The sequence below is a fragment of the Bidens hawaiensis genome, unplaced genomic scaffold (assembly GCF_021521415.1).
Source record: "Bidens hawaiensis isolate Kalapana, Puna unplaced genomic scaffold, B.hawaiensis_p1.1 tig00004364_1, whole genome shotgun sequence".
Taxonomy (NCBI): Eukaryota; Viridiplantae; Streptophyta; class Magnoliopsida; order Asterales; family Asteraceae; genus Bidens; species Bidens hawaiensis.
This window is the reverse complement of record NW_027491263.1, coordinates 427,103-439,174: the sequence shown is the minus strand read 5'-3', so window position 1 is coordinate 439,174 and position 12,072 is coordinate 427,103. Positions and strand designations below refer to the sequence as shown.

General features: G+C 34.3%; 2 protein-coding genes and 1 pseudogene across 2 annotated transcripts; 1 reads left to right on the top strand and 2 right to left on the bottom strand.

Annotated features, from left to right (window-relative positions):
• Positions 1–369: 369 nt before the first annotated feature.
• Positions 370–3,894, bottom strand: LOC143626439 (uncharacterized). The gene is made up of 2 exons (XM_077096536.1): positions 3,795–3,894; positions 370–915 (listed from the first exon to the last, which is right to left on the bottom strand). The coding sequence occupies exons 1-2, from the start codon at positions 3,892–3,894 to the stop codon at positions 431–433; spliced, it is 585 nt and encodes a 194-aa protein (XP_076952651.1). The 3' UTR covers positions 370–430.
• A 5,809-nt stretch (positions 3,895–9,703) lies between these two features.
• Positions 9,704–10,746, bottom strand: LOC143626437 (uncharacterized). The gene is made up of 4 exons (XM_077096535.1): positions 10,548–10,746; positions 10,363–10,453; positions 10,128–10,219; positions 9,704–10,026 (listed from the first exon to the last, which is right to left on the bottom strand). The coding sequence occupies exons 1-4, from the start codon at positions 10,744–10,746 to the stop codon at positions 9,704–9,706; spliced, it is 705 nt and encodes a 234-aa protein (XP_076952650.1).
• Positions 10,747–11,044: 298 nt separating this feature from the next.
• Positions 11,045–11,437, top strand: LOC143626436 (peptidyl-prolyl cis-trans isomerase FKBP62 pseudogene; annotated as a pseudogene).
• Positions 11,438–12,072: the final 635 nt, after the last annotated feature.

Genomic DNA, 12,072 nt, shown 5'->3' with positions numbered 1-12,072 from the left:
CCATACATTAAAAATAACTGTCGTCTCTCTCATGTTTAATTAAATAATATTGTTTATATCTTTGTTATTATCTTTTCACTCTCTTTCACACACAACAAATTCTAAAAAATATTAAAATTTTATATAATATGAACAGTAAAACCCAAAATTTAACTTTTCCATATAACATTTTCTCCATACTTTACTCAGAACCACTTATAATCATACCATATAATTTACAAAACCCACAATTTGGTGTAGATTGAGATAATAAAATGCATGTGTTTCTAAAAGTCTAAAAGTTATAGCATTCATCCACCAAAACACTAATATCTTACATATAACATTAAAGACAAGCTATAATCCATTGATCCTATATAACATAAAACACAAACTATAATCCATTAATCCAACTTGGCCAAAAGGTAAGTAAAATCATATCCATTACTAACTATACTAGCGGGATCGTTGACGACGATCCATGCCCGTTAACCAACCCAGGCCACGAAGACCCGAGACCCAGAAGATACCCAGATGATCCGTTTCTCCCCACACCGGAGTCATGAAGATCCGGATAACAACCCGCTTGATCTCGCCTTTCTAAGTCAAATACCTTAGGCTTCACATCATCCCCAATAACTACCATGTCATAACGCTCATCATAATACCACATCTTTTCTCCAAATGGGTCCGGCCCATAGATATTACTTGTGTCCGGTCGGTACCCATTGTCGGGCCTGTATCCACCAATGCCCGTAGACGGGAAATAATCACCACCATTGTAACTTCTCATGCCACCACCACCCTTATCCATGAAATCAATGGTGAGATCCTCGAACATGAAATCAGGATTCTCCGAGAACTGTACCGGCGATTCTGGTCGTGAAAGCTGGAGACTGATTGACTTTGGGCTCATGGCAAGCCCATCTGATGATACTGCAACAAGTATACATATTAACTTTCTCCATGTTTTGCAAGTACAAAATAAATTTCAAATTTTAAAAACAAAATAATAAAAACAATGAACATTTAGGGGGAGATCAGTTAGGTTTATTTGGCGAGAACCAAAAACTAATCGAATTCAAACCAAATCTGAATTTTGTTGAATAATTATCGTTATTATTAGCATTATTTTTTATTTTTTCTAAGTTTTTAAAAATTCTTTGGACAGAAACTGTGATTGGAATATCATTTGTTACTACTTACTAGGTTTATTTGGTTTATTCGATTTGAACCGTATTAAAATTTTTGTTTAACCGCAACCGCAACCGAAACCAAAACGAAAACTGAGTTACAAATTCAGTTTTCCGCTTAATACCAAAAAATGAAACTTAAAAATTGGTTCATTTTTTTTATGAAACCGAAAACCTAAGAGAACCGAGTTACAAAATTTTATAAAATAAATTGGTGTATATTTTTGTGAAACCGAAACCCAAATCGATCTATATAAATTCGGTTTTGGGCTTAAAATCGAATTTATAAATGCGTTGGTATTAATGGGCATCATTTAGTTTAAGCTGACTAATGATGATTAAGAAAGTCGCTCTTGAATCATAATGTAACAATATTTATCATACTGTTTGTTTGTTTTTCTATTGAAGATTATACTAGTACTATTTTAGCTTTTTTCTTACTAAAAATTCGAATAATTTTACTTAAACTTATACTAATCGTTTTATAAAAATGTGAATATTAAGAGGTTATTATAAGTATATAAAGAAAGAATAATAGTAATACTTACAAAGGGTCAGTTTGTGGTAGTGAGGGCGATGGTACTGGGTGACCGGGAGATGGGGATATTACGGAGGGTGCCACCTTTGGTCCAGTAGCGTCTACAGGCCTTGCAGAAGTAGCGTGGTTGTAGTAACAGAACTTGGTGTTGGGTGACTCGCACCGTGGGCAATGGGTCTGATCCTTCGCCGCCATGGGTTCTTCGGAGGGTTTCTTAAGCAATTGCATGGTGGATATTGGTTAATGGATGGATGGAAGGAAGGAGGTGTGAATAAGAAGGAAGAAAAAGGGTACGCTCGCTGGTGGGGTCACTCATGTTTTACATGATTCTCGATTTAAGATTTTCATCATCCAATAACAAGTGTTTTCTTTTTCTCAAATGTTAAATGTTTATATTTTCTCCTCATCCAACAACCTAGTTATTGTCTGTTTTTCTTTTACTGCTCATTAATGATTCAAGTTGTATGTTAATTCAAAATTGTAGTAGCGTCACCAATAATTAATGTTACTTGGAGAGTTGGTGGCATAGGAATTTATACACAAATAAACACAAAAACTTATAGGGATATTGAATTGACAAAAAAACACACTATGAGGACTATTTATAGCCATGGTTTTGGCGGCTATACAACAGCTAGAATTGGTGGGGAAAGGTGATGCCAACTCGACCCGCTTATTAATCTACTTTTAAAGTTCTAATATTACATGGTCTAAGTTTGAATACATGAATATAATAGCGTCTGATAATGTATGTATATAATAAACGTAACTAATAATGCAAATAATTTTTCCTGCTACCAACGTTGATTTCCAACGAATGTGATCATGTTTCCATATGCCAAAGAAAGAGAGTATAACTTAATGCATTATGGTTACTTGACAAATTCCATTGTGTTGTCTTTCTTAACTTTCGCTTTTATCTGTCAAAACTTAAAATTTAACCAAACTTGATCGAGTTTTGTTACAATCGACATTAGTAAAAAGGAAGAGATTAGGAAGTCAACATATCAAGTATTAAACAATTAGTAGCTTTTTAACAAAATTTACCGTATAAAAATTTGTAGCTTTTACTACTTTAAACGTACTATTCTTCTTTTCTCTTTTCCTTAATTTAACAAATTAAATGGATGGATTATACAGTTCTATAATTAAAAAAATGGTGATGTTTGTGAACAAGGCGTTGAGATAACATCAATCAATCAATCCATGTGAAGTAAATATATATCTTGTTTACTAGTAACTAATAAATGAAATTTCCAAAAGTAGGAATAGGATTCAGTTACATGAGGACGAGACGAACCGGTTGCATGAATTGTCAAATCAGTTGCGGGTCGGGTTGGAAATTTGAACTTACGGTCAACTGAAATGGTCTTTATATTCTGAAAATGTTTCATATATATATAGGGAAAATTTCTTAAATAACCCAAATGAAGGGAGAGAAAATTAAAAATATCCAAAATGTTCCAAGTTTCCCAACATAACCCAAATAATTTGTACTGAGGCGACGCATAGAAAATATAACCAACGAGATTCAAGAACCATTTAAAAGCTGACACGTGGCAAGATTCTGACAAATCCGACCATATTTTTGAAAATCTTGGGGGTTCCGTCCAAATTTTTTCTTTAAATCTTTTTGTAAAAAACAGTCTCTTCAGACGGTTTTTTTATGTTTCTTATCTGGTCCGTTCATATTTTGATTATCCCTAACTTCTTCATCTTCATCTACGTCTTCCTTCATCTTCTTCATCTTTATCATCTTTATCATCTTCATCTTCAATGACTATGTTGGTTTCTTCAATCAATCAATCAAATTAAAGATTTTAAGACAAAAAAAGGATTTCACAGTTGAAAAGAAAAAAAAAAGGCTCTTTAAAATCTATTGTTTGCAGCCAAATCACACAAATTTCTTCAACGAATACACAAACCTTAATATAAATCAATTCCATTATTCAAGCAGGATCCTAAACAACACACGTAAATCAAACATCTAGCTAAAATTAACAACATATACCTGCATCTAATCAGAACCTGGATATTTGCTTCACCGCGATCCTTGTCGCCTTTAGTCGAATTCCAATCTATACCTCTTGAATCCGGACGCCTACGTTCCGGTCTAGGTGTAAGAAACGACAACGGATTAGCCGCCATTCCGATTCCCGCGTTTCCACTCTGATCTGGCGTCATTGAATTCATACTCCTCTTATATTTTTATTATTAGTTGAAGATGATGATGATGATGATGATGATGATGATGATGATGATGATGATGATGAAGAAGTTAGGGATAATCAAAATATGAACGGACCAGATAAGAAACATAAAAAAACCGTCTGAAGAGACTGTTTTTAACAAAAAGATTTAAAGAAAAAATTTGGACGGAACTCCCAAGATTTTCAAAAATATGGTCGGATTTGTCAGAATCTTGTCACGTGTCAGCTTTTAAATGGTTCCTAAATCTCGTCGGTTATATTTTCTATGTGTCGCCTCAGTACAAATATTTGGGTTATATTTAAAAACTTGAAACTTTTTGGATCTTTTTTATTTTCTTTCTCTTCATTTAGGTTATTTAAGAAATTTTCCATATATATATATATATATGATATGCGTGGATGACGTGATAACGTAGCAGACAGTGAGCCGGAATTCAGTGGTAGCTTCTGAGAAACAAGGAAGGCATGTATTCCTTTTTGATGGCATGCTTCATTCTTTGGTGCCCACGTCCAAAACATGTAATTATAATATAATAATACATACATACTACATACACAGTATTGATATGATATGCTATAGAAAATGTTAAAGGGAAAATTCGGAAATAGTCCAAAATATGAGAGATAAACTGAAAATAGTTCAAAGTAGGTTCCTTGAAAATAGTCCTCCTAAATCTATCTTTCACGTGAGATTGGGATTCGTGACGTGAGATTTGGGTATCTTATCAGAAACTGACACATGTCCTTTCACAGATAAAGTTTCATTGAAATTTGACTTGGCCGATAGTTTTCAAGTGAAAATAGTTTTCTGAAAAACCATAGGTTTGGAATGAAAGTTGTCCGTCACGTGAAGTTTCAAAGTCATCGTTATCCACGTTTTTTTAAATGCATCTCCTCGGACGCATTCCAAATGAATTTCGTCTACTACGTGAAATTTCAAAAAAGATGGAAAAAACGATACTTTTTCAGTGAACTTAGTTTTGTTAGATGATTTTCAAAAAAATTTTAAAAAACGATAATTTCCCAACGAATTTAATCTCCTTAGATGATTTTTATAAAAATTTTAAAAATATGGCAAGTGTTAAGAATGTGGTGGGTGGTGGTGGATGATGGCGGTGCGTGGTGGTGGTGGATGATGGCGGTGGGCAGTGGTGGTTGATGATGGTGGTGGGTGGTGGTGTGGTGGATGATGGCGATGGTGGTTGATGATGGCGGTGGGTGGTGGTGGTTATGATGACGGTGGGTGGTGGTGGTTGATGATGGCGGTGGGTGATGGCGGTGGGTGGTGGTGATGGTGGTGGATGATGGCGGTGGGCGGTGGGTGGTGGTTATGATGGCGGTGGGTGGTGAATGATGGCGGTGGGTGGATAAATTTACTTTTTCTAATATATATTCTTTTTATGCAAAAACAGATAAGTTTTATTAAAAAACCATCGAATTATAATACTTTGTAACAAAATCTATCTTTTTTGACAACACGTCTTTTTATGCAAAAATAGACGAAATTCATTTGGAATGCGTCCGAGGAGATGCATTTCAAAAAAACGCGAAAATCATCTTTTTTGAAACTTCACGTGACGGACAACTTTCATTCCAAACATATGGTTTTTCAGAAAACTATTTTCACTTGAAAACTATCGGCCAAGTCAAATTTCAATGAAACTTTATCTGTGAAGGGACACGTGTCAGTTTCTGATAGGATACCCAAATCTCACGTCACGAATCCCAATCTCACGTGGAGATAGATTTGGGAGGACTATTTTCAGAATGAAACATACTTTGAACTATTTTCAGTTTATCTCTCTTATTTTGGACTATTTTCAGAATTTTCTCAAATGTTAAGCATTGTTAAAAATATCTACTAAAACCAATATAATAATAATAATAATAATAATAATAATAATAAATTTATAGTTATTATTAATTTATTATGCATATGTTTTATATAAAACTTTTTCAGATATTCACTCAAAGTAACAGTCTTTTTAGACGAAACAAAATGTGATGTCAACTGTTCATAATGATTTTGCGCTCTATGTCTAACTTACCTATGAACATCATCTAAGAGGAAAACCAACACTGAAGGAACCCCATCTGAGTCAGGTTTCGAATCTGAGACCTTAAAGATTTTAAGCTTTAACCATCACACTCGTGCCATTAAACCAGAAGACCGTTGTATTCACTCAAATCAATTAGAAATTACAATTTTGAAATCAGTTCAATCGGAACTCATTTTTTTATGTTAACATGATTCAGAAATTCAAAAGCGAACTCAAATTTAGTTTAACATTCATTTTGAAGCAAACACTACTCCTAATTAGGGATGAGATCGGTACCGTACCGGTCGGTCCCGGTCCCAAAAATCGCAAATTTTTGGTGACGGTACCGGTATTGAAGGTAAAAAAATTAGAAAATACCGGTACTGGTACTGATACAGAAACTCAAAACTTTGGTACCCATAATATCAAATCGGTACCGATACAGGTACATACCAATCGATACCAGTATTGAATTTGCTCATCCCTACTTCTAACTCCTTAATGAATGAAGACAAAATTTAAAAAATATATTTTAGTCTCGCTCACTTGAAAACATAACATTACCTTCATGATCTTTGGTCATCATGATCGTCCCGTGCTCTAAGAATCGGAAACAACTTTCAAGACATGCGCATGTATTTCCCAAAGTTTTAATGAAAATTAACTTGTATTTAAAATGTCCATAAAAGAAAAAAAGCAAGAAAATAGTAGTATTAGAAAAGATATTTCATCATGCTAATATATTTGTATAATGTATAAAAGGTTTTCTGATAATGAAAGTTTCATCATGATAATATATTCGTATAAAAGGTTTCCTGATAATGAAAATACGCTTGTTACAATTTACTTGTGGTCAATAATTAAAACAAAGGATAACATAATAATTTATACAATGGTGGATGCATTCTTAAAAGAATGGCCCTTTGTAACTATTAAAGTTGTCATTAGTATCCTTTTGCCATAGGTAAAACAGTTGCAAATGCCTTTTTTATGTTAGTCTCGATCGCCATTTAAACCCATTAGTTTATACATGTGGTTGATTTTACTACCAAACCTTTTGTGACCGAATTTGTTACTAAACCCTTTAACGATCGATTTCGTCCTAAACTCTAATGATTTGTGTTTGAAATTTCGACCGAATGAATATAATTCTTTTACATTTACAAATATACTTTCGGTAGCTAGTTTCGCAAGCATATTGTTTTAGTTGTGCGGTCGTAAGGCATATATAAATTTTCATTTGAAATACTAAAATCCAAAGCTGATTGGGTATATTAATTTCTTCAAAAACTTGATAAAATAAGAAAAACAAGAAAATTTGGTAAACAAATAATGTGTCAATATCAGTCTATATAGGCATGGGTGACAAAGGCTGAAACAGTGACGAAGAAATCAGAGTCAGAATCCATAAATCGAAGCAGACCAAAACAAAAACGTCAGAATCGGCGGTGGACGGGATCTATTATCCCTCGGTCGTTTACACAATTAGTATTCAACCTTCTAGTCGTATATGTTAGGGTCCATTTCAAGCCGACCACTACCCCATCAAGACTTGCTTGTCCTTTTGCAATGCCTGCCTATAGGTGATCGGAAGCTGGTTGGGGTGTAGTGTACACAAGGATGCCGTAGAATTGTACGAAATAAACAGGTAGTGACGTAGCTAGATTCATTTTTATAAATTTTAATTACCATTGTAGTTTTTGAAAAGGATCTCACAAATCTAGTTACGTTTTAGTACCATTTTATAAAGAGAAGGTGAATACATTTTCTCTCTAATAATTATATGAGGGAATTGGTAAATTATATGATTTGGTTTTAAGTTGTTGTAAGTATAAATTATTTGGTGAAAAGAGAAATGTAGTGACTTTTTTGTAAATTTGGGGAAACTTTGTTTGCCACTATTTATTTTTTAATATTTATTGAATTGATTGTGAGTAAATGAGAGAGAAAACTGTAATTATAAAAGTATAAAATAATATTATTTAATTAAACATGAAAGAGAAATGTAGTGTTTTGTAGTGTAATTATAGAGATATGGATGACGGACGAGCTGTGAATGCTCTTAAACCAGATAATTTTGTTATTAATTCGGCACGCCTTTTAGACTATCTCCATTCACAAGCCAACTCAACCCAGTCTAGCATTAAAATATAGTTTTTGTTTCTTCCATCTACACAACCCAACCAAACCTAATATTCTACTCTCATTCACAACCCAATTCAGTCAAACTCATTATTAGATATTAAATAAATATAGTTATAACTAGGTTATTGACCCGTGGACACCACAAGTGAAAAAATATAAATCATGTAACATCCACACGTTTATAGCATCAAGTAAAATATAAAATCATGTAAAAACATAACATTCAAGTAAAATAACATCCATTTTACAATTACAAATTAGTAATAGTTCTTTATAAACCACATTTGTAGTTTTATTTGTAATTTTACCTTCCTTGTCTAATATAAGCATTTTAACACCGTCTCTACTATTCACTCGTGATAAAGCCACATATAGTTGATCATGTGTAAGCACCGGTTCTCGCAGTATATGTCAACTCTTGCTAGTGATTGGCCTTGACTTTTATTAATGGTCATTGCAAAACAAACCACAACAGGAAACTGTCTTCGTTTCAATTTGAATGACAGTTTCTTATCTGAAGGAGTTAGACCACTACGAGTTATATAAGTACGAAACCCAATGTTAGTACATGAAATAACCTTTACCTCGATAAAATGCCCCCCAAGTTAATTACTTGTAATCTGGTTCCGTTGCATAAACCGTTCTTCCAATTAATATTCCTTAGTAACATTATTGGCATACCAACTTTTAGAAACAATCTATGATTAGGCATACCAGACATCTTTAAACCATTTAGAAAATTGGGTGAGTGTAATGCTGGATCGAAACCAGGACCAACACTATCAGACTTGTCTATACTATCAGAACTGAGATATTCAACTTTTTTCTCCGGGAAACAAAGATAAAAATCTGTTATTAATGTCTTGGACAACCTCATTTAAAGGTGCAAGTATGGCCCTTTCTTGAAAATATGAAAAATCATTAAAATTTTCCAATAATGCTGGATATACAAAATCAATCAGATCAGAAATAGAATCGGATGAATCACCAATCAAAAGATCATCTGGTATATCTATAATGGCGTTACCGTCATTGTCACCCCCAAGTTTTCCTTCACCAAGCTCCAACAACCATTCGGAAAATCTACTGGTCTTTTCCAAATCTGATGCCTGACATCCGACCGTTAACCTCATGTTTTTTGTTAACCTAAGAACTTTGCATTTGGACCAAAGAACCTTGCATTTGGACCACATGTGGGATGAACTAAGTAAAACATTAACAATGTCACTACGTGATCCGTTTTGTAATACTGGTAGAATTTGTCTAAAATCACCTCCAAAAACAATAACTTTCCCCATAAATGGATGTTCACAATTGTTACAGTTACCATTTTTTAAAACATCTTTTAATTTCCAATCCAAGGCTTCAAAAGCATGTTTATGTATCATAGGAGCCTCGTCCCAGATGACCAGATTCGTTTTCCTCATTATGTTGCAAATATCTGGACTTCTTGTTATTGAACATGTAGAATCCTCAATTAGGTTTATAGGATCTAGAGTGAGCGGTTCTACCTCCCTCAAATAACAAAGAAGCTATACTGCTAGAGACAAAGTTTAAAACTATTTTAGCTTTAGATCTTATGGAAGCCGATAATGTCTTTCATAAAAAAGTTTTCCCTGTCCCTCCATAACCGTACACAAAGAAATACCCATTCTTTTGATCAACTGCTTCCATTATTTCATTATACACATCTCGTTGCTCAGGCGTTAATGAAATAAAAAGTCGTTGAAACTCACCAGTCATGACTTGTGTATCATAAGCTAGCTCCTCGTTCATAAAATGATTTGTTGATGCAACGATAGAATCCTCATCAGGGAAAGGCATTGTAGGAAAATAATGCAGAGTACAATTATTTTGGAGCTGGAAGTTTTGAATTTCAAGTAACGCGAGGTTCTTTAGTTGTGCCTCTGAAAGCACCAAATCTGTAACGAATCACAATAGAATAAAACTGAGTTTTTAACTAAACATATTTGGTAATGTCTTAAAGTATTTAAAAAAATAAGAAATTCTAATTATTTAATACCTGGATTTTTCTGCTCATTTTGTTGTTTGTAAAGAATGCCAACAATTAAATACGGCCAAGACTTTTCCCATACGTCATCCGGTCTAGATAAACTGTAGTGATTAACATTGTAGCAAATAAACTCCGTAAATAATAACCATTTATAGTATGACTTGCTTCTTCAGTAGCTTCTATATACTCGTTGTCATCGTATATAAGGCCTCTTTTTTAACAAGCATCTCTATAAGTAGCACACACTTCACCATCAATAGTACGGATATCTTCAAAGTACGTAGGGCCTCTAACCTTGTTTAACAAAATTCTTAGATAGTATGCTTCATTGAAAGCTGGAGGAACATGATGAATACAACCAATAGAGAAACCTCGTTTACGTAGGTCCCAAACCCGTTCATCTTGTTTCCAAACAAATTTTCTGATTACACTCCATCCAAGCAGTGAATCTTGAAGAACCAACAATCGGCTTGCTTAAAACGTTTTCCACATCATCATCATCTGCGAACACAACTGTTTGTTGTCTAGGTAAATGAAACGGAAGCCGAGTAACATAAGTAACTCTATAATGGCCGTCAAAAGAAAAAATTCTCCATGCAGCCTCACATGCAGATAGATCTGCAATCATAAAACGCCTTTACTTCGTCTACCACTTCATCTTGATTGTTAGTGTTGTCTTGTACAAGCAATATAGTAGCACGATCCGGGCCTTTATTAATGTACTTAAACAAATACTTTATCGAACCCTCTTGATTACACCATTCAACATTAATATGGGCCTGATATTTTTTTTAATAATATCTTGTTATATGGAACAACATGTCTGTTGTCTAAATTGACCGCGAACTTCACAACAACATTACCAATTGTTGGGATGTGAAAAGACATAAAGGTTATGAAGAAGATTTTGAAAGAAGGAGAAGGATATGAAAAAAACTAATGAAGGAGCTGTTTTTAAGGTGAAATTGATTGGTAAGCTGCAAGATGGCCCCATATTCACTAAGAAAGGTTATGATGAGACTGGGTTGTTTGAGTACAAGACAGATGAAGAGAAAGTTATTGACGGGCTCGATAGAGCTGTGATGACAATGATGAAAAGGGAGGTAGCTGTTCTAACTATTGCACCGGAATATGCTTTCGGTTCTGCTTAATCTAAGCAGGAGGTAGCGGTTGTTCCTCCTAACTCCACTGTGACCTATGAAATCGAGCTTGTGTCCTTCGTTAAAGATAAAGAATCTTGGGATATGATCACCCAAGAGAAGATTGAGGCGGCTGGGAAAAAGTCCAAAGAAAGAATGGAAACTTCTCAACCTCCATGAAAATGGCTAAGTATGGAAACCGAGCAAGCTCAGGCTTCCCAGCAAGCTCTTACTTATCCTAGCAAGGTATTTTGCTTTCCCAACAAGGTATCTTCTAGAATTCCTCTTAAGTGATAAACCGAGCAAGGTTCACTTTGTCTAGCAAGGTTGTTCTTCAAGTCAAGCAAGGTTTGTTTCCTAGCAAACTCTTGACTAAACAAAGCTGAAACCAAGTCTTTTGGTAAATCTAGCAAGGTTCATTCTTAATAAATAGTGGTCCCAACAAGCTTGAAGGAAGTTGATCAAGAAATTACTTATACTTCTACCGAGAAAGGTTCAAATAATAGCAAGCTCCAATGTTACCAGCACACTTAAGTTTGTTCAATAAGTTAAAGATAACAAAAGGTTGAAGGGATCTCTTAAGAACAAGTTTGCTCATAGGACTGTTATCGAGAAAAGTTTGATATGGTCAAAAGGATTGAAGTCTGCTAGGTGAATATTTTCTAAGGAAAATATTCTAAGTAAAGTCTGCCCGGAGAACTGTTCCCCAGCACACTTTGTTACCAGGTCTGTTGGATGAAGACAAATGCTGCAAAGCTTGCCCGAAGACCTGCTTTACACTTAGAATAATACGTTTGATTATAAACCAATGATTA

What these genes read in the sequence shown, in the direction of transcription:
- LOC143626439 (XM_077096536.1), bottom strand. Translation starts at nt 3,894, where the DNA reads ATGACGCCAGATCAGAGTGGAAACGCGGGAATCGGAATGGCGGCTAAT. An exon ending in TAGGCGTCCGGATTCAAGAG is followed by an intron (nt 916 to 3,794) that starts GTATAGATTGGA and finishes TACTTGTTGCAG; the next exon opens with TATCATCAGATGGGCTTGCC.
- LOC143626437 (XM_077096535.1), bottom strand. Translation starts at nt 10,746, where the DNA reads ATGATTGCAGATCTATCTGCATGTGAGGCTGCATGGAGAATTTTTTCT. An exon ending in CGTACTATTGATGGTGAAGT is followed by an intron (nt 10,220 to 10,362) that starts GTGTGCTACTTA and finishes TAATCACTACAG; the next exon opens with TTTATCTAGACCGGATGACG. An exon ending in AAATGAGCAGAAAAATCCAG is followed by an intron (nt 10,027 to 10,127) that starts GTATTAAATAAT and finishes GATTCGTTACAG; the next exon opens with ATTTGGTGCTTTCAGAGGCA.